The sequence below is a fragment of the Macrosteles quadrilineatus genome, unplaced genomic scaffold, assembly GCF_028750875.1.
Source record: "Macrosteles quadrilineatus isolate MER2022 unplaced genomic scaffold, UCM_ALF_1.0 Scaffold_3__2_contigs__length_128488019, whole genome shotgun sequence".
Taxonomy (NCBI): Eukaryota; Metazoa; Arthropoda; class Insecta; order Hemiptera; family Cicadellidae; genus Macrosteles; species Macrosteles quadrilineatus.
The window spans coordinates 12,683,703-12,710,054 of NW_026542596.1; the positions used below are offsets into that span (position 1 = coordinate 12,683,703).

Sequence of the window (26,352 nt, forward strand, 5' to 3'; positions counted from 1 at the left end):
GTTTACACTCACTTCACTCACTCACTTTGAGTTTTTGAATTGAAATTGAATTAACCTAAAATAAAATTAAAATTATCAATCTGTATTTAGGCGCCATAATCAAGCATAGAGTATAGTCGTGAGATAGTATGATTAGGAAAATAATATATAGCAAGTGCATAATAAAAGTCATATACTTAATCAGTAAATTTGCATTGACTGTCACTGTAGCTAAAAATGTGTCACCGGAATTTTATCTTCCTGGAATTTTACCCCCTGGGGCCTATTTCATAATAAACTACAAACTAATATTATTAGTAAATCAGCTGATCGTCCATGAAAATCTTATGGAAATTACAAGTTACAAGTTGTAACTTGTAACTTGTAGTTTATTATGAAACTGGCCCCTGGGCAAAGCTGACGGCACTATGACGTATTAACCTGAGCGCTCAAAAGTTTAATCGCGGGCGGAATTTTACCCCCGCGGATTTTGAAGTCAGAGCGTGATTAATTAGATTAGCAATAAAAACCGGAATTTTGCCCCCCTGTCCACATAACTAGCGTTTAGATAGCTGATGGTGTACGGGCCGGATTTTTAGATCTTAGATACATTTAGCGAAAGAATGTTTTGATTCAACCATCGTTTTACAATCATAAGATCATGCATAGCCTTATCTTGTACCTCGGGCCAAGTCTTTCCCTGAAGGAAAATTAAGGTATCGTCAGCAAATAAAAACATTTGACCAAAAATGGATAATTTTGAAATGTTACAATAAGAATAAAATTGGCCCGAGAGTTGAACTTTGGACCACCCCGTAGTCTACAGGCATTCTACTGCTATTCACACCACATATAGAAACATACTATGTTCTGCTAGAAAGATAACTTTTAAACCAGTTAAGAGTGGTGTCTCCTATTCCCAATAATTCCATTTTAATTAATAATTTTGCACGATCAACAGAATCAAAAGCTTTTTTAAGGTCAAGAAATATTAACATTGGGTGATTTTTATCAGAGATAGCACGATTAAGTTCTTTATTTATATCAAACAAAGCATCTGAAATATTTTTATCTCTACGAAACCCGTACTGACGCTCGCTGAGGATGTCATTAGTTTGAAGATAGGAAACCATTTGATCCTTTACTATTTTTTCGATTATTTTTGTGAAGACACTAAGCAGAGATAATTAAAGGGCGATAATTGTTTTTATTGATGAAATCGTTAGATTTGTGTAAAGGAAATACTTTTGATAGCTTATAGCAATCAGAGAAAACTCCAGAAATGATGCTGTGGTTGACAATATGAAGTAGGGGGTCACCACATATAGTACATTGAAATTGCTTTTCAAGACTTCGGCCGAGACACCATCACACCCTGCGCTGACCCTCCCCGTAAACCGTGAACGTATCGTCGCAAGTCAAGTCCGTTGATCGGTTGTAAGTCAAAAGTGCAGTTCAGTCGAAAGTCATTGTCGTTCAAAACTGGGTCATCAGAAGTGTCAATTGAATCTGCAAGCTCCTTTCCAACGTTTGCAAAAAAAATATTAAAATCCCCAGCCACCTCTTCACATAAAGTTGTAGTAAAAAATTATATTATTTATTAATATATTAATATAGATATATATTAATAATATTAATTAATGTTAATATATATATTAATAATTAATATATTAATAAATTATTAATTTTTAATTAAAAATTATAAAAATTATAATAGTTGTAGAGAAAATAATAAATTAGAGAAAATGACGAATCTGCAATTTGAAGGGCACTTTGAGGTCCCGAGAATAGAATGTCTTGTGAGAGGCAAATGAGATTAGTTTTAGAGTCTAATTAAATCACACAAAACTTTAAGGTTGTGCCTTGAGTCCAATTATCCAAATGTGTAGAGAGGATGGCAGCGGTGTCGTTTATGGCGGAGCCATGGTGGATGGTGGAGTCCTTAGACCGAGTGCTTCTGTTTTGTAGAATTTTGGAGAACGCAACGCAACCAAGTTCATAAACACACAGAGCTCACTAATACGCGGAAGTCACGGTGAAAACGTACGGAAAGTCTAGAAGTAATACACGGACGCACCCACACTGTCTTGAGGTTTGAAGAGTCTGAAAGCACTAGATCACAATTTAAGTAATTTAATCACAAACAAAAGGGAAATTAAATGTATATACTGTTAAAAATGTGTGTTTAATCTATGGTTTAATTTTATTATTAATATCGAAGGGGGAGCTCTATAAGCATCCTCGGAGTGGTAGCTTTATTTTTGTCCAATTTGAGTCCAATCGGTTCAGTAGTTTTTTAGTTTATCTCATACAAACACACAGACACTACCTCTAATTTATAATTATACTAGCTGGCCCGACAAACGTTGTCCTGTCCTAATGTGGTTTTATGTCAAATGCTCGTTCATTTTTAAGATGAGCTCGGTCGCATGGCTTTGCCTATTATAAGCTATGCCACGTTTTCGAAATTAGAAGCTAGATTAATCGTGATTTTATAAGCTGCAGCAAATTTGAGCTACAGCTACGCCATTATAAGCTATGCCACATTTTCACAATTATAAGCTATGGAACAAATTCGCAATTATAAGCTATGCCATTTTATTACCTGAACAAAATTAAAAAATCCAACATTGTTCTTAATTTATGGGAAAGGTCTTTTAAGATTAAGAATGCGTTTATTGGCTTTTCCCTTATAGTCAATGCTAGTTAGTAGTAAATTTAAATAAATTTGGTCGTTTGTAAATTTTAATCATATCATACAATTTTATAGTTTCTTATGAAAATCAATGCTAATAGTATTCACATCTGATCTCTTTCCTGATTTAGTTGATATAACTTTTTATTCCTTTTGGAATTCCCGGAAATTATGAACGTAAGAGTGACGTACAAAACATCTAGGTTATTTGTCGATTGTCGATCGCCATCTTGTTTTCTGTTGGTTTGGTGGGTAGTTAGTTTAGTTAGTGTTTGGTTGTGCGATTCATGTTGTATAGGGCATTTAATCGCGAGCTACAACAAAATTTAATTTAGTTTTAATGAAATTGCTGTCAATGGGTTCACAGAAGTTAGAGAATAACAATGTTTCAAGTAAAGCAACGCCGAAACCATACGGAAAGATCGTTCTTTCTCTTACAAATTGTCTTTTACCTGATGAAAAGTTAAGTCCTACTCCATCTAAGGTCGATGGTTTGGATAGTGACACAGAGACTGATCTGAGGATTTTAGGCTGTGAATTAATTCAGACCGCAGGAATATTGTTGAAGTTGCCTCAGGTGAGTCACATCATAACTTAGCCCGTGCTCTCTAACTTGTTTGTATGGCTAGGCCTAAGGTTAACAATTAAGCCTACGTTTTCATTTATTCGCTACCAATGGTCCAAACAAACCTATTCACAGCCTTCACCTTTTGTTTTTATAGGTCTAAATATTACGTAGGCCTAGGCCTACCCTGTTTGTTAGGTATTATACTTAAAAAGGCAGAGGATAGGAGCCTACGCGTCCGGTTGGATTAGGCGTCCGGCAGTCAACTTACCTAACCTTAACCCTAGGAGTGGCGAATCGACAAGAAATGTCGATTTTAAGTAAAAATGTGTTGCCGGAGTGGCGGGCGACAAAATTTGTTGATTAGCGTAACGGTTTTATTCCGTTGTATGTTTTATGTCAAATGCAGGGTTAACCACAGTTATAGTGTTGAAATTGCATAACTCTTACACTAATGGAAAGATGAGATTCTGAAGTTTCATTTAATAAGAATGAACCTTATAAACACAAGTAGGCCTAACTTAAGTTATATCGATCTTATAACGAGTTACATTTGAATGAAAAAAAAGCGCTAACTCGCAAACGCCATGTTTCGTTGCACAATCCTAAAAGATAAGTCATTTCAAAAAATCATAGCAGACGTAATTTTTATTTTTATGCTAATAAAAACAAGTGGTATACCACTGCAACAAGCATGAAGTAAACTTCCATTCTGTATAAAGTTCTGTATGGTTGTGTTGCTAGCCTAGTGGTTAGCATCTCGGACTTCGGTGCAGGAGGGACGGGTTCAATCCCCGGCACATCCACAAAACTGTAATGGGTTTGGACCGCTTCCCCTTAAAAGTGTTTGAAATTATCTCATTATAAAAATGCCACTGGTGTACTTAAATACGAGCAAAAAAAGAAAAAAAAAAGAAAGTATAATGTCATAGCCTAATACATTCCAACAGCTGATGAACAGTTTTTGTGAACAGCCAATTTTTACGTATTGCTCATGTGGCGAATCGACAAAAATTGTTGATTTCTGAATTCAATGTTGTTAGGCTGGTCATGCAAATAGAAGCTTTGGATTTTTCAAAGCTAAATGAACAGAAGACTTGTCATCGTCTAACCTAAAATGGCGGCGTCGTCGTGAGTTTTGTCCGATAACAAAGAAAAAGTGTGTGTTTTATCCGTAATTTTACAGTCGTTTTAGTTAGGGTGACCCGGGGCAATTCTGGCACGGGGCAATTATAGCAATGGCCTATATTTTTTTTAAATTTCAGCTTTACAGATCAGTGAAGCAATATTTGTTATTTCAGCATATACCTCCTATATATAGGAAAGCATTTTTGTAAAAATAAAATGTTTGCAGTAATTTTTATTAGCGATTAAAAAAGTACTTTCTTCCACAGCCCGAGGATATCGAAACATTGCACACGGCTAATTTTTTTTCCCTATGAATTTTATATTTTATTTTTTTTTATACTCAAAGATAATTGTTCAGACTTAAAACTTCATGAACAAAAATAGTAATAGCAGTTATCCCTTTAAGATATTTAAATTTAAATGGGTGCTATAATTGCCCCATTTTCATATGCTATGGGGCAATTGTGGCAAAGAACCCGGGGCAATTATGGCAGCTATATATCTTTATACAAATAATGTATAAATTAAAGAATAAATTGTACAACAACGTGTGTTATGTGTAATATGTTTCATTTCAGTTCATTTGGATGGCTTTGTAAACACCTTTTGCTTAGATTACTCTATGGCAGCCTGATTATTTTTATTGTTTATTGTTGCTAGAAGTTTTGAGGTTAAGGCCCTTGTACGCTTGTACTGTCTTACCGGTTTATTCACAACTTCCTTATAAATAGAGATAGAACAAAAATTAAAACACCATCTTAAACAGCTAAATTAGGCCTATGCCATGATTGCCCCAATGTCAGAGCAATTTAAACAATAAGGAAAATATAAGGTATTGCTATAATTGCCCCAAGGTTGGGGCAATTCTGGCATCTGACACTCAAAAAAAAAAAAACCTCAAACCCCCTTAAGGGGAGTTTGAGATTGTTGTCTAAATATATGAAAACACTAGAGGAATAACATAGAATTACTATGGTAATTGTCAAAATAAAATGAAAAATATGTTCACCGCGGTACAAGCAGTTAAAGTTAAGGTTCACGTCTGGCTGCCAGAATTGCCCCGGGTCACCCTAAGTATTTGGTATTAGGCCTAGGTGTAATATTTATGCATTATTTTGCATAAATTATAATATACATGTATGATCCAAAATAGGATAAAAAGTTAGTGAAGGTTTTTGGGCTACCTATAACAGCTGATCAGTTGTTTTGTTTACAGTTTTGCTTTTGTGAAAACAAACTATTCTATTAATTAGGCTATCTTATTTAGTTATTCTTATATAGAATGATATTAATTTATTGGCTTCAAAAAATGTATGGTTTTATGATGATATTGATTTATTATTAGAGGGCATTTGTAGATCTATCAAAGTGTAGTTTTGTAGAAATTGACGTTTTTCAATTTTTCCGTATTGCTTGTAAAATCTATAAAAATAATTCTTTTGGGTAAATTATGATACCTAATGTAGAGAAATAAATTCTTTACAATTTGCATATTTTGAATTGTGCAATACAAATTTACGTCAAAAACTTACATCACCTACATGTGACACGTGTTTGCTTTTGAAATAAAATTTGAAAAAATATATAAATTTTATTTTTTACTTTTTGAATTCTACTGACTATCACGAACAAAATGAATATACGTTTCAATAGGTTATCTCTACATACTAATTTTATACACGTTTTTGAAGAACTCCCTCACAAATTCACCAAAATGAGCGTGCCACTCCACAAAGCACAATTATTACTGTAGGGTACCGGTACTGAAAATCGGTCTCGCCACTCCTAGGGTTAACCTAAACCTAACCAACCAAACTTGCTGATACCGGTAGGCCTAATGAAAAATCTGAAATTATTGCGGACAGGGTGACCAAGAGTACGGTACCATAGTAATTTATAGGCTATATCATTAGAAACTAGATTTTTACCTGAAAGCAATGGTGCAAAAAATTTTCTGCTGTCACAAAAACCGAATTAACTTAGGCCAACTAAGATTTTTTGAATTTTATTACTGTAATGGCTCTTGTCCGCTGGTCTCTGTCACCTTTACTTTAATGTACTCTGAATTGACTGACTAATACAAACATGGATGAATGTTTGAAATTGAAAGGATTGTTTTATTTATATAATTTATTATAATTTATTCATTTATTCATGTAAATTGTCACAAATTTCTACTTACAGAGGAGTTTCCTCAATGGTAGATGACATGTCAAAAATATGATACAAAAATGTTAAAAACTAAATTAAAATGTAACTTAAACATAATGAGAAAACAAACTCTCCACATGCTTTTGGCAGAAGATTCATTGAGAATATGAGAAGGTAGTTTATTAAATAACAAACAACAGTTTATTAAATGACAAAGAGTAAAGTTCATACAAAGAGGTAGAGGTATTTGTAAATTCAACTGAGCCTGATTGAGTTATGAACTAAGCCTTAGTTACTTCAGTTCTTCTGTGAGGTTTGTAGGTTGGGTGTTATGCGGACTCGTGATTTTATTAATTGTTCAAAATTTAGGTTAAATTAGGAAGGTAAAGATTTAAAGGTTATAATGAATTGAGTACGGTAGTTGATTTATATTATCTCCAGACTGTCTGTGCACCTTCTTCCTCCTACAAAATGCATAAACAGTCTGGAGATAATATAAATCAACTAGGCCTACTCAATTCATTATAACCTAATCTTTACCTTCCTAATCTAACCTAACTTCAAAGGACTTAAAGTCAAGAGACGGAAAATTTTAAAACCACATAACAACCAACCTCACAAGTCTTTTTTAACTTAAAAAACAAATTTTAAACTGTCCGAGAAGTTTGGTTGGGTTAGGTTAGGTTATATTCCCTAGTGTCAATTTGTTGTCATTTTATTAAAACTGCCACTACCTTACACTAACTTATTATCATTATGGGACATAACTTAACGGTTAAGTTAAATGGTCAAAACCTAAGCTAAGCCACTCGGTTGATAAATTAAATGAAGCTTAAATTCTGTTTAAAATAAGTTTATTAGGCATAATGCCTTAAATTCTCACTAATGATGTAGATAGGCCTACAGTTAAGAATAAATCGCTTTCCAAGCAAAATCTCTGACAAAAAGTAAGTGTCACCGATTTGATTTGATCTGGATACCCTCTTGGATATTAGCCGAGTACTCTATCCTGTAACTTACACCACGAACACCGATAGGCTGCACTACGTATCGTTCAGGTAACGGTGTTGTGGGCCCCCACAAACCGGTGACGCCACTGCCGGACGCGTAGCCTTGCGTATTAAAAAACTAAACCAGGCCTATATTAAACTACTACGATAAACTGTACTAACCTAACCTAACCTGGGAGTCAATAAGTCATTTATTAGGCCAGATCAACATATACATGCATTAGCCAAGTCAAATTAATCTTAATTGATAAAACATATTGATTATCTTACAGTGAAAACAACTAAAGTACTCACAAGCAACCACTCAATTAAGTTAACTCAAGTTAATTCAACAAGTTCCTACAAGTAACTCAGCCTACATCCTTAACTTAACGGTTGCACTTTAGTTTAACTTATGTGTCCTACATTAACTACCAGATGATTGTAAAATGAAACTGTTCTAAACTAAATTTAACCTTAACCAAACTATGTGAGTAAATAATGTAAGCAATGTGAGTTGTAGGACGTAAACTAAAGTGCAGCCACTGCTGAGCTATGCATTATGGATTGAAACTAGGCCTATCAAATTTAAAATATCGATTAATAATTGACATATTTAACTAGGCCTGTAGCCTATCAATTATAAAATAAAACTGTCAACTGTCATAACCTAACCTAACTTAACTAAGACTAACCAAACTTGCTGGTAATGAAAAAATCGAATGAAAGTTTACCGGTACTAATCGGTTCAATAGTTAGTTTCAATCGATATTAGCATAGCCCAGTTAAGAAACTGTACCCCCTGTACCTAATCTGGTTCCAAGTAAAACTCGCAACTAACCCAACATCTGGCTCGAGGCCCTTTGAGCTGAATTTTGCCAGTGACGTGTGAAATGGCATGCAACACTTAGAGCCGAGTTTGACATCCTCACACCCAAACAGGGTGATCTGTTAGACCTAACATAACTTTCCAGTCCGTTTGTTCTTTGCAATGTAATTAACAAAAAAATCATCAGCAGATTTTTTGTTGTCTTGTAAAAGTGCAAGGACTACAGAATGAAATTTGTTATACTGTATACAAAATGCCTAGCCTACTTTAAAAGTTTGACCTAGAAGTACTTTTTGATCGTAGAATTTTTCCAAATGGTAGGCTAGCCTACCACGCAGGGTGTCTAGTAGTCGAGTGAAAGTAACTTAAAAAGAATTAAACTTCAAAATGGTCTTGAAAAGTCGGGATTTAGTCTTTATTTTGATATAAAAGTCGGAATTTTCATGATTTTGCCGTGATCACGCTAGACGACTATCACGTTTTCGTTACCGTGCAAGACGACGATCATGACGTTTCCGTGACCGCGGGAGACTATGATGATGTCTACCTACACTGCCGCGGGAGATATTCATGATTTTGCCGCGATCGCGGACGACGACAATGACGTTTCCGAGACCGCGGGAAGCGACGATGATGTCTACACGGGCGCGGGAAATGTTCATAATTTTGCCGTGATCTGATCGCGAACGACGACAATGACGTTTCTGAGACCGCGGGAGACGACGATGATGTCTACACGGGCGCGGGAAATGTTTATGATTTTGCCGCGATCGCGGACGACAAGGATGACGTTCCCGTGACCGTGGCAATCAATGATGATGTCTACACGGCCGCGGAAGAATTTTATGATCTAGCCGTCTTCGCAGACGACGACGATGACGTTTCTGTGACCACGGGAGACGACGTTGATGTCTACATGGCCGCGGAAGATTTTTATGATTTTGCCGCGATCGCGGATGACGACGTTGACGTTTCTATGACCGCGGGAGTCCAGAAGTCAATGATGATGTCTACACGGCCGCGGAAGATTTTTATTATTTCCCGCGATTGTAGATGATGAATGTGACGTTTCCGAGACTGCAGGAGACAACGATGATGTTTCCGTGACCGAGGGAGGCAGTCAATAATGATGGCTATGGCTAAGCGCACAAGGTAGATTTTTTTGTCGGCCGATTTAAAATCGGCTAAGTATAAATCATCCTTAAATCATGTCCAAGCGTACACGTGGCGATTTTTTAGTTGATAAATCCATTTATTCGATTGTGTTAAGCTACCCTAAAATAGACTTAATTAACCTGTGTTTGTGCTCTTCTAATTAGATCAAAGAAAAAAAAAGAAGACAACGTAAACATTGGGTTCATCTGAAAATAAGTCAGAGACTTTAAAATGGAATTTTTTATAAACTGTTTTTGCACAAAATGACTTTTGGGCAAAAAGGTGTTTTCCGCGTTAACAGTTGGCGGGCTTTTGCGAGTTTATTAGTTGTTGGACAGTAATGAAAAATACACCTTTGAATTTGTCATGAAATTCCGCAAAATTTGAGTAGGTACCCATAACATGACTTTTTTTTTTGCAAAAAAGTTTTTTTTTTAGTTTTTACACTTTTTTTGGAAAAACTGTGCTTGTCCGCAAAAAATGACTATCATTTTAGGAATCACTGCTAAAAAACTAACAGTTTTAACTCTAGATGGGTATCGCACTTAAATTTGACCTGGGGCGAGTTATTTTTAGCGTCACACTGTATGATGATACCTTACTGTATGCAATTCCTATGTACGTCAAATTAACGTATTGATACCCTTAGCGTAATGTTGTATACCTTTCTAGAGTAAACAAATTATTTTTTAGAGCGTTGATTTGAGGTTGACATAATTACCATACTGTATTCAAAATGAAAGTTATTTCCTCCTTGTTGCAGTAGGCCTTCTAGTACCACTTGTCTTTGCTAGACACAAAAATTACGTCTATAATTTTTTTAATTAGGCCTACTCATCTTTCACGGTTTAACAACAAAACATGGCGGTTGAGATTTAGCGCTTTATTTTCATTCAAATTTAACTCATGATTAATTGGATATAGCCTACTTATGTAATAGGTTGAAACGTTCATTCTTATTTAATTAAATTAAACTTCAGAAATCTCATCATTCCGTTGATATAAGAATTATGTCATTTAATCTAATATAACTAAGTGCATGAAATGCAACGGCAACAAATCTTAATTTATTGACAAATTTTGTCAGTTGCCACTTCAGCAACACAATTTGAGATAGACATTTTTTGTCCATTCGCCACTTGTAAGGCTAACAATAAATTGAACAATCCAGTTATTTTGCAGTAAATTAGCCATGAATTAACAATGGTTGTTCCCATTAATGGCTCAAGAGCAACTTTTTAATACCACTTCTGCGTTTTCCTCAGAGGCGTATAATACGCAGACATCTGATCACTGTAATCTACACCTTTTTTGGTATTATTAACTTAAACCACTCTGAGGCTTGAAAACAGCTTTGTTCTTTCGGTTACGTTTGCCAGTATCTTAGAACTAACTTAGAATTTTCTTCAGGTTTAGTAGTCAGAATAGTTACGCTTCTTTCATATTGCCACTTAATGATTTTCGTGCTACTAATGACGTCTCCAGGCTACCGGTACTTTGTATAATAAGGCTCTAATTGTTTTTGTCTTGTTTCTAAGGCTGTTGGGCACAAGTAACTGGTTACTCGTGGCACACTGAATGTGTTTAAACTTTATATAACTACTTAAGGATTATATTAAACTTAGTAACATCGTTATTTTCAGTAAATTCCCATAGCCTAAACTTTTTGACTGAAAAAACCATGTATCTCTGTCCATATTTACATTCTATTTTTTTACCAAACCCAATTAATCAAATAATAGCCTCCTAACCTTAAGGAAAAAAAACACATCAAATAACATGTGAAAATGAACCCTGGGAATTTAACGGCGCTAGAGTTGGAACACGGTTGCAGTGTCCATGAATGTTAGGAGTAAATATGGGTGGGTTTTGAAGTGTTAAATGAGGTCAAGCTAGTTTTTAGAAAAAAAATTTGTGAGGTAGTCCTAGATCTATTTGGTCCTGCAACTACCAACCAAAAAATAACTTACACTTTGAAGTCATCTCTCAATTGAGTTAATAACTTATACTTTTCCCGATCCAGAATATCTTTTCTTATTCAAATAGTGATCCTTTTAACTTTTAACCTAACGTAGTATACAGGGTTAGTAAAAAGTGTGGAGACCCCCTGTTATTTTTTTAACGGCCCATACTAGAAAAACTAAACTCGGCACACCATTATGGCATGTTATTAAGTACTTTTTGGGCACAACCGCCACTTGGTGTTCATCCCCAAAATGGGAAATTTTGGGGTAAACTAAAAAATTTCAAATACAAAACCCATCGAGTGACCCCTCATTTTGAAGGTCCTGGTAAAAGAAAACCAACAACGCAAACTAGAGGTCTCTATCTCAGCTCAGTACAAAATGGCAGCCAATTGAAATTCTCATAAGTTCCCAAACCCAAAATGGGGGATTTTGGGGGAAACTCAAAAATTTTTAATGATAAGCCCCATCGAGTGACCCCTCATTTCGAAGGCCATAATAAAAGAAAACTAACAACGCAAACTATAGGTCTCTATCTTAACACAGTAAAATATGGCAGCCAATTGAATATAAAATTGCAAGTTATTTCCAATTTCTAAAGATTTCAATCAGCTTCCATTTTTTACTGGATTGAGATAGAAACCTCTAGTTTGCGTTGTAAGTTTTCTTTTACCAGGACCTTCAAAATGAGGGATCACTTGATGGGGCTTATCATTTAAAACTTTTGAGTTTCCCCCAAAATCCCCCATTTTGGGTTTGGTAAGCAAGTGGCTATTATGCTTAAAAAGTACTTCATAACATGCCAAAAAGGTGTGTAGAGTTCAGTTTTCCTAGTGTGAGCCGCTACTAAATTTACAGGGGGTCTCCAGACTTGGAAAGCTGCAAGTTTATTCAATTTCTGAGAATTTCAATTGGCTGCCATTTTTTACTGGATTGAGATAAATACCTCTAGTTTGCGTTTTTGGTTTTCTTTTACCAGGACCTTCAAAATGAGGGGTCACTCGGTAGGTCTTTGTATTTGAAATTTTTGAGTTTCCCCCAAAATCCCCCATTTTGGGGATGTACACCAAGTGACGGTTATGCTCAAAAAGTACTTCACAACATGCCATAAAGGTGTGCCGAGTTTAGTTTTTCTAGTATGGGCCATTAAAAAAAATAACAGGGGGTCTCCACACTTTTTACTAACCCTGTATTTTAACTAAATAACTTCTTGATCAGCATCGTACTTGTAATTAAATTTACGGAAAGTAATTAATGAAACTTATAACACTTGAAACATATATTTACGCTTATACTGTTACTCACAAGACGGTAAATATACAAAAAAGGTGGTAAATGGTGATCGATTTCGATTGGACACTCCACCGATCACCACTTACCACCTTTTTTGTATATTTACCGTCTTGCGAGTAACAGTATAAGCGTAAATATATGTTTTAAGTGTTATAAGACGAGACATTTCTTTATTTACTTTCCGTATATTTTAATTGTCTTGTTTTTACTAATTATTTACGACTAATAAATCACCCTCGATTGAATCATTATTCATGTCAAAATATATAAGTAGCCTATAGGCTAACTTAGCTTAATTGATAGTAGGTGTTTAACTAAGTTAGTATTTTACGTTAATGTTAAAAAATTAGCTCACCATATTTGTAGGGCCTTAACAACTTAAGTTTGAAAGTTTATCAATAAAAAACAACTTATTTTATATTTCTAGGTGGCAATGGCTACAGGACAAGTTTTGTTTCAACGGTTTTATTATTCAAAGTCTTTTGTTCGCCACCCCATGGAAACGACAGCAATGGGGTGTGTTTGCCTTGCCTCTAAAATTGAGGAAGCACCACGAAGGATAAGAGATGTTATAAATGTATTTCATCACATACGTCAAGTAAAGAATCAAAAGTAAGTACTATATTTTTTTGTTATATACTGTCTCAGCATCTATTAAAAATAATAAAGTGCAATAAGTTGCGATAGCCTAGTTTACATGTTCGGAGAGAGTTGGTCATTTGGTAATGTGTTGTTTAAATTGTTGTATTTTTTACTTAATGATTATTTTCAGGATTTCTTGGCAAAATTCTTCTAATAAACACTTTATTTTTATTTCCTGGGATTTGTGTTGTTTTGTTTTATTTATACAGGTTGAACAACTTAACTGTGCCACCATTGGTATCTCAGAAACTATTAGATTTAGAGAGAACATTAAATGAGGAACTTTAACTAGTTTTTAACGATATTAAAAAATATGAATTTCAATGTTTCAAAAATGGCCGCCATTTTCCAATATGGCTACTAACTATAAATTTCTTATAGAACGCACTGTATTTTATGATTGTTTTAGATTCTGGATGCACTTTTAAGACTTTTTTACTCTTGGAATTTTTTTTAAACCTACTCGTTTAGGAGCTACAGCGGGTTGAACTTAGAAAAATTAGCTTGCCGTGTGGTTATAATCATTATGTCATTAGCTTTTTTTAAAGTTTAACAAGCTGTAGCTCCTAAACGAGTAGGTTTAGAGAAAATATGTCAAGAGTAAAAAAGTCTTAAAATTGCATCTAGAATCTAAAACAATCATAAAATACAGGGTGTTCCATAAGAAATTCCAAAGTTAGCCGCCATGTTGGAAAATGGCGGCCATTTTTGAAACATTGGAATTCATATTTTTTTATGCCATTAAAAGTAAGTTGAAGTTCCCCATTTAATGTTCTCTCTAAATCTAATAGTTTCTGAGATACCAATTGTGACACAGTTAAGTTGTTCACCCTGTATACCTGGTATTATTTAGTCTCAGTTGGTAACACGAATCAAACTCCCAAATATATAGATAGGTTAAAACTTAATGTACAACTTAAGTTATAAAACTGAAATGTTTTGTTGTTGAAAAATGAATGAATTATGAATTATGAGTATGTATGTTCAGAAATCCAAAGAATAGGTTTATAAAGAATACATTTCTAGATAATTATTATTTATGCAAGACATTAAGAATGTAATCATTAGATAAGGTCATTAACAGTGCTCATTACTGACAGGGCTACTCTCTAGTCTTGTTTTATTTTTCTTTCTAATACCTTGTTTCCTGATGACAATGTTTTTTTAACATGGAAGACTACAGATAAGCTAATAATTCTGTTTCATGATAAAAATCTCATCTTTAAATGTTAATTTATTTTTTAGTAAATTTTATTTTAAAATGGTTATTATTTGTTTGATAGCAGGTTTGGCAATAATATTTGCAAAACATTTTAAAATTGTCCTCTTATTTGAATGATTTTTTTAATGAATGCAATTTTAAACCACCAATAATAAAGATGTTTTAACCACGGATTTTATGTTAAAAACTTTTGGATTAGTAAAATCACGGGCAAGTTTTAAATGCTAGACTTTAAAAAAAATTGATAAAAACCTAAACTTTATACACGGTTAGCTTAAAAGTTTGTTTGCGTTAATTTGAATTATTATTTGTATTAGATTAAAAGGGACTTGTTTTGAACTAATTAAATCTTTGCACATCCAAATAAACTAATTCAAGTATTAATCGCCATATATATATGCCTCAAGAGGCATTTCCTATCATCAATTAAATATTGTCATCATAGGCCTAGAAGATATCTTGTAGAAATAGATGGATTTTGCAGGTATGAAGACTTTTTGTTTTTACCACTTAAGTTACTGTACAACCTTGTTTGTAATTTTGATGCCATATGCCTTCATGATTGTACTTACGTAATTTATCCTACAAAAATATTTTTAAGTAGGCCTAGCCTTAATTGTTCAATTTATAAAAATCTTGGGCACTACGCTCAGGCTTAGCTAACAAAGAGAATATTTGTTAGTATGAAGTTATTACAGTAAAGAAATTACGAAGAAATTACTTTTTCTTTGATATTTGTGATTATTAATGCATTGTTTCAATCTTGTTCAGTAGGTACCTATATTCCTTTTGCTGATTTGTTAAAGGTTTTAGTTAGGCCTAAATGCCATTGTAAATTTGTAAAATATAAATAACTAACTTTTTGCTTTGGACCTAATTTAAAAATTTTTAGATGTAGGTACCTAGGCTATATGTATTGAAAAACTTCAAGGATATTGCCCCAAAATATAGCATGAATTCTACAAAAATAAGGGGTTTAATAGTTTCAATGGGGGTTTAAAGAGTAAAATCTGTCTATCTAAATTATAATAGACAGACAGCCAACAACACTTGTCGTATTCTACTTGGTTGTTTTTTGCTTTGTACATACATATGGCCGTGTTAACTAGTGTAGTAAGTGTAGTGTAAGTTTGGGATGTGTTACACATTGCTCAAGGGTTTCGCTTCCGTATTGCAGATGTTTCCACAGCCCCCGGTCCCAGCGCCCCTACATGGGTCGAGGGAGGGTCGGGTTGTGGAATGGACTGCCACACCTCAACCTCTACAGTCAACAAACAACGCACCATTCCTCTGGAATATCTATTATTTTTTCTTTGCCTACGAGCCATCGGCCCCATACAGTTTGTATTAAGATAGTTCCTAGGATTAGTTACTAGTTTTAAGTTTTATTTAGACATTTGTGGATTCAGCTTTCCTAAATTTCATTCAAGCGAAGCATATACCTACAATTTATTTAGAAATCAAAACCATTGTCCAAAGATTAATGATTGAACAGTTTTAATTTTTCCTATATTTTGTAGAATGGATATTTATAGCAAAATATAAGCCTCCATTTGGGGTGTTTATAGAGTGAAATGTCAAATCTTTCTGCCATATGAATCCATATCCTGAAATCATTTCAAGTTTTGTTGGCACTATAATTTTACGAAGTAAGAAATGATGTTCTTGGAAAGAAAATCAAGTAAATTATTAATTGTATTAAAGGCCTAGTGATTCTTGATACTTAATTTAATTATTTGATTGTCTGGAGTAATTTTGAAGTAACAATAATGAAAACGGTACTTGTACTTACGGTCTCAGTATCCTAGGCTTAGCCTACCCTTAAACCGTAATGGAATTTTATTTCAAATTACGCTTTTTAATTTCAAACATTCCTAACTATATGAATAGGCCTAGTTGGAACATTTAAATGTGAATATTCTTAACATTTCTTCCTTACTTAACATATTTGCCTAATTAATGCAACGGACATTTTTTATGCAGGCCTATATACACATTACCAGTTTTGATTATGTTTTTGTTTTGTATAATAGTAGGCTGCCATTTTTCATCATTGCTATATTTGAGATTATTTACTTTACATTATGTGACAACTATAACCAATTTCAATTAGCTAAACATGTTTTCAAAAACATTACTTAAAAGTTGTAGTTGTGTTATCCAAATCAAACTAAGCTACATCTTTATTAGATTAACTCAACAGTTAAACTTTATAATTTCAATTGGTTTTTCTTTGACTAAATGGCTCAATTTGTTAGAATTTAGTAACATTTGTTTAAAGAAATCACAACTTTATCTTGGACATATAACATTTTAAGTCCTATTGGTATTTGTAGTTAAGAAATTTTACAGTTTTTATGTTACAGTGGCTGCACTTGACTACGGCTTGAGACTTCATATTTTCATGTCACTACTTGAAATGTTTTTGTCTTTTATTTTTTAGCTTTAGTTTAAGGCCATATACCAACATAAGGTCGCATATCTACAGTGTTTAATTGTATTCTTATTATTTATTAGGTGGACTCAAGGTACAAAATATAGATGGTAAATTTAATTGCATGGTTCAAGTCGTGTTTTACTCATCTTTTGTGTTTGGGTATTTTTTATCCAACAACTTAGTAAAGTTTCCCGTCCTTGCGGGTCAAATTGCAATCTTTTTGCCATGGTTGCTGAATGTCAACTTTTAAGTGTTTAAAAACTTGAGTCAGGTCTATTCGAAAAGTTAAAATTGACACTCCACTTGCTGGCTCACCCAGTTATACTAATACTTTACTTTTAATACTTTTTAACTGAAATGGCGACAATACGAATTTAGGTATTTTAAGCCAAGTATGAATGGAGATTATTGTCGGATGAATGGGCACGATCTTGTAGTCTTGTTACTGACTAAGGCCAAAATGTTCCTTGGGCAGGACTGTTAATTAATAGCCCATACGGCAGCCAATGGCAACTAAGAGACCTTCACTTTATAGTGAAATCCGAACCACATTTTTGTCTTACAAATTGGTCTAATTTTCATGCTAGTACTGCAGATAGTCGTAGTACTTACTAGTGCGGAGTTAATCCACACTAAATCAAATTATCTTTATTCACTTTATACATTTTACGTACATGAATAGTGTCAACGCATACAAATTTCGTTATACAACTTAATCTAAAAGACTTAACCATACAATTTGACAATAATTTTAAAATGTATAGCTAATTCATTTTTGATTACATTAGTAATACTAGGCCGAAAAGATTAAATGATTAAAATGAAATAAACTGTAGGCTACAAAATCCTTGTGATAATTTTGAGTTGTTGAGAAAAATTTAGCTGCTGCCTATTTGAAGTTTAACAATAACATTCTATCCTACAAATTCCAAGGGACATGGATATTTTTAAATATATTCTTAAAGGTTAGGCTACAGCTATGATGTTCAACAGACCTTTTATTAACAGTGAGTGTACATACATATAGAATTTATTTTCAATTTCAAAACAAAAGTGATCTGCATTTTACCTCAGTAGAAAACTGTTGTACAGTAGATCCCCTTATATCCGACCATGGTGGGACTGAGCCATGGTCGGAACAGCCAGGTCGATATCGAGATCAGTATAAACTGCATTCTCCGTGACTTCGGTAATCGTCGCCCGCGACCATGGCAACACCGGTGAGTGTAACTTGCAGTCTCCGCGACTTTGGTAACTGTCTCCCGCAACATCAGAAACACCCGTTATCGGCGACAGTGGTGATCGTTTGCCGTGATTATGGCAACATTCGTGATCGGCCTTTCGGCCAACCGATCACGCTCGGCGTTATCGCCCCAGACAGAAAAAATGTAGACAGTCGGACAATAGGTCGGATATCCCGAGGAGTCGGTTATACTGAAGTCGGATAAGAGGGGTTCTACTGTATTCAGTGAGTTCTAACCAAATGTTGATTTTATATTTTGGTTGAAAAAGATGATTGTGTGATGAAAAAATTGTCAGATTGCATTTATGGATAGCAAACTATCTTTAAACATATAAAAAAACATATGATATTTCTTACAATAAATTTTAATACAGCTTAAACATTGCAGAAAACTTACTGTGGAGTTGTTTGTAGATGCAACATTAAAAAGAGTGTGGAGTAAACAAGCACAGAATTCACTCAACACTTAAGCTTAAGAGAAAAAATACACTAATACAGATAAATTTATGAGTACACTGATAAAACCAAGGAGCAAAGCTTAATTCATGAAGCAAAGTTGTGTAAGAAACATCTCCAAGAAAGCACAAAATAATTTAAGGCTGTTTTGCTACAATCTAACATCATTTTAATTTTTCAATCAAGAGAGAAATTCTTATCTATGATGCACATAAGTTATACGTGCAATCTGTGCTCTGGCAAAGATTTACTTCGTTGGTAGACCAGATCTCATTATGATGAAATGATGGTAGTATAAATACCAATTAATACATGTCATAATACTATTACACATAGAATGCCCCACTACATTAAGAACTGTTCAAAATACAAGATAATATCATAAATCCAACGAAATTGCCAAACAAGAAAATGAGCACAAAGGATGATTATTATTGCTCTTTAGATCACTATGAATAGGCAGGGGGAGCAAGCTGATCTAGTGGTTAGAGCGTGGGACTTCAGTTCCAGAGGTCGCGGGTTCAAATCCCACCAAATAACCAATGGATTTTATCTATGTGATAATGCCGCAACCCCTAGGTCTAGCCTGAAGTAATGTGAAAAACAATTCCGGGCTTGTGCCTAGCGTCCCTAGGAAAAAAAACTTAATGTATAGTGAAGGTGCATGAGGATTTATGGCTTTTTATTTTTCAGACTTTAATGTTAATCAAGTGCATTTGATTTTAAAGTACGTTGCATGCTACAGATTTTGAAATGTACATATTACAAAATGCAAAATTTAAATTACTTTGTGGTATTTTGGTTGTTGGCAAATTCTCCATATAAGGAGTTTGCTATTACCATAGGTCTCAAGGTAAGACCTAGATCTGAGACCACTTTACTTTTTGGTTTCGATGTCCCCAGAGGTCAAAAGACCATCCATTCAAATTCATTTATATATATGTACGTTGGGACAAAGCTTGAAATTCGATGCAAATGTGTAAACCTAGGTTTATTCAGACAGATTCGCAAACCACTACAATCAGGTTTTGGAAACAGGGTGTTTTGGGTGCAAAATATAAAATCTTGCAGTTTCATTCCAAATCAATTTGCAAATCTAAAAAAAAAAATAGTAAATAGAAGCTTTCATTGATACATGGATAGGTAGAAAATTAATAGAAACCATCAATTAAAAATTTGTTGATGTTAATCTTATGGCAGAATGTATAAACTGCTGTAGTCTACATGTTTATGGATATACTACTACAGTAAAAAAATTCCAGGAAAGAATTTCTGTAGACATTTAGCCCGATTGCCAGCGGTAAATTCACCTTGCAGTAGTTAGTACGGCTCCTGGGGAAGAAGGCATATTGGTAGTGGGGTATTGCTAACTACCCGTGATGCAGCATTTGGTGTACCTGCAAGTCTTACTTTGTCGGTTACTGTCGGTCGTGTAGGCTACCACAAACTGAGTGGTAAAAATTTGGAAGGTCGTAGAGACAACACTATTTTTCATCACCAGTCACAATTTAATTAAAAAAATATGGATCTGCATTGACCATATCAATAAATTCACCAGCCATTAACATTCCTGTGCTCTGGAGACAGTATTTTTGGAACCAATCACGAATAAATTCGATGCATGTTCAATTGATCATGAAGGATGGTGTTAACGTGAACACTTCATTGAGATAAATGTATCTCAAATACAGTTTCATCCATTGTTAATTTCCGATTTTCATGTAAAACTTGTCGTACTCGCTCAATATTTACGTTATTGACTGCTGTTGAAGGATGTCCACTACCAGGGTCATCGTCAATGCTTTCACGACCTTCACGAAACCGTTTGTGTCACTCATAAACTTGACTTTTCTTCATCCCCTCTTCTCCATTAGCTTGAATTAAACTAAATAGTCTCACTTCATGGTTTTTTTTAGTGAAACACAGACAGAACTTAATGTTCGCACACTGTTTATGAAATGCCATTTTTCAGTGCAGGAGATACACGACCGACAGTAACCAACAATTTAGACTTGCATGTACACGAAAAGCGCTTACCAACGGCTCGTCATCTATACCCCTACTACCAATATGCCTTCTCCAGGATTCGTATTAACTACTGCAAGGCAAATTTGCCACTTGCGTTTGCGCTAAATGTCCACAGAAATTCATTCCAGGAATTTTTTGGCTGTTATATGTATTTTGATAAATTTTGGTGAATTTTATTATTTCATACCAAGCTATTAGCATTCAAACAACAAAGAACACATTTGATGACATACCTTGTAGCAGCAAACTTAGGTACTCTCTAAATCAAATGTAATTTATATGGGGAATAAATCTAACATGTTAAAGGGAATATTTCAGTAGAAATCCGATCAGGCAAATGGAAATTCACTTAGTCTGTCAGCACATTTGCTGGGGCAAGTGTATTTTAAAACGTTGTTATTAGCTCGCTTTCTTGTCTGTTTGGTATAAATAAGCAAACAATTTTTAACTTACTTCCCGATGTACTTGAGACTAGGGATGTGTCGAATCCGAATCTCGAACCCACCCGAATCCTAAGAAAAGATTCGGATTTAAGATGCGATTAACGAGATTCGATTATACACTGACTAGCTGCAAGCTCTATATGGATATACTGAGTGCATGGCAATGCTGGTAGCGCTGCCTACGGATTGACAGGCAAAGCTCTCTCAAAACTCTTAATGGTTTTTACCATGCGGTTGGCATTCTGGGTTATAGTAGTATGTTTTCTGTGATTTAGTGTAGCAGCAGTGTCGATCTACGCATGCTGGAACAAAGCCAAACTCTGTTTCTTAACCAACACATCGGTCTATTTACCATGGCCATGGCTTGAATTACGTCCTAGTCTAATATTAATTGTATTTTAAAAATAGGGATAGGGAAATAACAGAATTTCTCGATTCGATACCAGTTCTCAAATGAAATATTACTCACGACTCTCGATACCATTTCCATTAAAAACTCATATTTTTAAGGAAGATGTAATGGTCAATGTTTTGTTGTTAATTTACATTCTGAGTTAGACAACCGGCGTAGTTCATGCCGGTCCAAAATCATTGTGCGCTCTCTGTTATTTATCGTATCCAAGTCTGATAAGTAAATGGAATCAGGGAACCTCTCTTGCTTTTTACGTAACGAAATAGTCGTAGACTGAAAACATCCAAATGGAGGTAGCACAGGCACGGCAACTCTGTTAGAAAATCGAGCCGCTGTAAAATGTTGTTATGTTGGTACCACTAGAAGAATCAACCAACTTATTGGCTGTTGGCTTGCAATCCCAAAATCCCCTAGTTCCATTGTAATATTCCCTTAGTACATATGGGGGCCAACGTATCTCAATTCTCGCATACAGTATTCAGTGCTACCTTCGGTTGTTGGTTGTAGCTCTAGTTCAGTGCGAGCGTTCGAGCAACTATTGCCGCCATTTATCATCGACTTAACCTTGACCGCCCGCAATAAGTATTTGTCTGCGTTTGTGTAGCAAGCAATAGCGGAACTGTACCGTAGACACTAGACGGACGACACAACGTTTAAAGTTACACAATGCGATTCCCAATCGACGCCCTACTGTGGATTGAATTGATGTTTAGTATTTAATATATTATTTAAAATTTTATGAACAGAGTAGGCCTATACTATCGATCAACGAAAAATTAACAAGTGTACCTAAATAAATATTTGCCGTCCAAATAAAGTATACCGACATACCAATCGATTTAAAAGTAGGTTTTAAAAGATGTAACCGATTAGTCGTCTGTTATTTTTGCCGTGTGTCAAAAGTAGTTACATAACTTTTCATTGCAAAGAGTAGTCATTTATGGTTAGTGTAGTATTTATTTTTAAATGGTTCCTATTCCATTCTTGCTTTTTTAATTACCATAAGTCCATTTGTGGTTTGATTTTTTTTAGGATTCAGATTCATTATTTGAAATTCCTGGATTTGACCATCACTACTAGAGACAATGCTATATTATATCATTTTATTTTCATATTTCCCTTGGGATACGCCCCATAGGCTTCCAAATTTTCAATGTTTACATTTTGGAAGAATGTAAATATATCAATTGAAGTCAGCTGTAAATACTTTAATTTGACAGTTTGTTCAAAGAAGAGAGGTTAAGAGGTACAGGTTCTGCTCCCAAATAGATTTCACATTAAAGTAGGAAATAATCTATAGAATATGTTCAAAGAATAAATTCTTGTAAGATTTAAAAATAAAAACGTGGGCGCATGCAATAGATAATAATACAGTATATATATATGTATGTGTGTGTGTGTGTGTGTCCGTGAACACGATAACTTATCTATAAAACTATCCATAAAAACCCAAAAAATGGTTTGGTTACAACAATTTACAGGTACCTATAGAAACATGTGACTCGCGGCACAGAATACATACTATTATAACCCAGAATGCCAACCGCATGGTAAAAAGCATTAAGCGTTTTGAGAGAGCTTTGCCTGTCAATTCGTAGGCAGCGCCACCAGCGTTGCTATGCTGAGTGCATGGTCACGCAGGGGTCACGGCGTGATCGTTGGTATGAATCACGGTAACGGCGTGATCGTCGGTATGACTCACGGTAACGACGTGATCTATGGTATGAATCCGCGGTCACGGGGTGATCGTCGGTATGACTCGCGATCACGTCGCGATAGTCGGTATGACTCGCGGTCACGGCGTGATCGTCGGTATGACTCCGTGATCACGGGGTGATCGTCGGTATGACTCCGTGATCACGGGGTGATCGTTGGTATGACTCCGTGATCACGGGGTGATCGTCGGTATGACTCGCGATCACGGGGTGATCGTCGGTATGACTCACGGTAACGGCGTGATCGTTGGTATGACTCACGGTTACGGCGTGATAGTTGGTATGAATCCGCGGTCACGGGGTGATTGTCGGTATGACTCGCGATCACGGCATGATCGTCGGTATGACTCCGCGGTCCTTGGGTGATCGTAGGTATGACTCTGCGGTCACGGCGCGATCGTCGGTATGACCCGCGGTAACGACGTGATCTATGGTATGAATCCGCGGTCACGGGGTGATCGACGGTATGACTCGCGGTCACGGTGTGATTGTCGGTATGACTCCACGATCACGGGGTGATCGTCGTTACGACTCCGTGGTCACGGCGTGATCGTCGGTATGACCCCGCGATCACGGGGTGATCGTCGGTATGACTCACGGTAACGGCGTGATAGTTGGTATGAATCCGCGGTCACGGGGTGATTGTCGGTATGACTCGCGATCACTGCATGATCGTCGGTATGACTCCGTGGTCACAGGGTGATCGTCGGCATGACTCCGCTGTCACGGGGTGATCGTCGGCATGACTCCGCGATCATGGCATGACTCGCGATCACGGCATGATCGTAGGTATGACTCCGTGGTCACGGCGCGATCGTCGGTATGACCCGCGGTCACAGCGCGATCGTCGGTATGACCCGCGGGATAGTCGGTATGACCCGCGGTCACAGCGCGATCGTCGGTATGACCCGCGGGATCGTCGGTATGACCCGCGGGATCGTCGGTCTCGGCGGAATCGTCGGTATGCCTCCGCTGTCACGGTGCGATCGTCAAAATGACTTCGCCTCCTGCGATCACGGCATGATCGTCGGTATGACTCCGCGGTCCTTGGGTGATCGTAGGTATGACTCCGCGGTCACGGCGCGATCGTCGGTATGACCCGCGGTCACGGCGCGATCGTCGGTATGACCCGCGGTCACGGCGCGATCGTTGGTATGACCCGCGGGATCGTCGGTATGACTCCGCTGTCATGGCGCGATCGTCAAAATGACTTCGCCCCCTGCGTTCCCGGGACATCTCTCGCAATAGCGCCGTTATCGTCACTCGCGAAGCGGCAAAACCGCCGACGATCGGACCAAATCCCGTCCCGACAAATTCCCGAATCAAATGTAATCCCGTCTCGGAAATCGGGAAAATTTCGGGACCCGCCCATCTCTATGTTCAATGATTTTGCAAACCAGGATGATCGGACCATGAGAACGGGGTTTTATGAGGTTAAAAATGGTTTTTCTCATTTTTGTCCCTCAAAACCCAAAATTTCCCAACTTCTCTCTAGACCTTTTTTAAGAGCTTAAAAAAACTAATAATTTAGTATATCAAATAGTTTTTTACGATAACTGTTAACGGAGAAAACAAAAATAAATTTAATTTAAAATTCCCATGTTAATCTTATAGAGAATATTGTAAAATGTTGTAGTTTGCTTTTTTATATATTTTGAACAAACTTGGCAAATTTATAGGCCTATTAAATTGGTGTTTAAATTGGAGATTTACAACTCTACTACGTAAAAGCTCGGTTAACACAAAATCTTCAGGAATATTAACGGTTAGGTTAGTAATTATTAAACTTTTGATTGTAAAAGAAACACTTACATGACTTTATTGTTGACAAATTCACTACTTCTCTTTTGTTACATTATGCTGTAAACACATCAATGGAGAAGATAAATTAAAAATAGTTTTCTGGTGGAGTTTAGCTCCTCTTTTTTTTGGCTGCAGTGTTCTGCCATCGCTGCAGGCAGAATACTTTGGACGTCAGAGCCTCTGGTCGCTGCTCCATATAGGCCAGTGCCTTCTCATTTGCTCTGAGCCTGTTTGTGTGCAATATGCGTTCAGCTGATACGTCGTCACTAGCATCACTTTCATGTCCTTCACAAATACAACATCAACAGTTAACAACAATGTATAATCTCCATATACCTAGTCCAACACACAGAGGTGCCCATCCCCCCCAAACCCAGAGGCGCAATCTCCCCCCCCCCCCCAAGCCAAAGGAGTAGCCCCCCCCCCAATTTATACTGCCGTCTATTTAAACCTACCCTCCCCTCACCAATTTATCTGACAATTTTCCCTTTACCTCATAAAACAAGCATTTAAAGTATTTAGTAAACTTGAGGTACGAAAAACAAACTTGCTGATAATCAAAATTAAATGTTTAATATGAAACGTCATATACATCAATATAAATCTAACTAATGGACGAATTAGAAGTTTTTTCATTTACAATTCAGAATCTGTATTGTCAGCCAATATGTGTGCTCAGTATTGCAACAGACAACGTCTTCAAAAAACGTACAACAATATAGGCCTACTCGGTGAATTACTCTACTCCAACACAGTACTGTAACTGTACAATATATTAGGTGGCGTTAATTTCTACAGGGCTTAAGAATTCAAACAGCTTTAAGTGCATTAAATACTTGGGCAAAAAGGATATTATATCAAAATTATAGGCAGAGTCACGAAATAAGACAGACTTGTTGCTCGCCACTCCCAGGCTGCCTTCTACAAAAATCGTCGGGCAAAATACCCACAGTATCTCTTAATAATTGCCACCAGTACAAAAGGTTTTTGTGACGAAATAATCTTATAATTCATTTTGATAGCCCCAGGATTGCCTTTTATGACTAATAATGGTAGAAACGCATCTTGTCAGACAATCCGTTTGTACTCAAAACACGAAACGATAAAAGATAGGCCTATCGATTCACGTGTATATATACTGTATATATATTGCCGCGGGCAGAACTGGAAGTAAACTGAATGAGGTAATGACGGAAAGCGAAA

At 36.0% G+C, this 26,352-nt stretch overlaps 1 protein-coding gene across 1 annotated transcript in view; it reads left to right on the top strand.

Annotated features, from left to right (window-relative positions):
- Positions 1-2,902: 2,902 nt before the first annotated feature.
- LOC128988837 (cyclin-L2) overlaps positions 2,903-26,352 on the top strand; it is a 35,576-nt gene continuing 12,126 nt past the window's right edge. The window contains exons 1-2 of the mRNA XM_054410523.1: positions 2,903-3,251; positions 13,176-13,360. Coding sequence (XP_054266498.1) covers positions 3,015-3,251; positions 13,176-13,360 — 422 coding nt within the window. The 5' untranslated portion in view covers positions 2,903-3,014. The remainder of the gene's footprint in view (positions 3,252-13,175; positions 13,361-26,352) is intronic.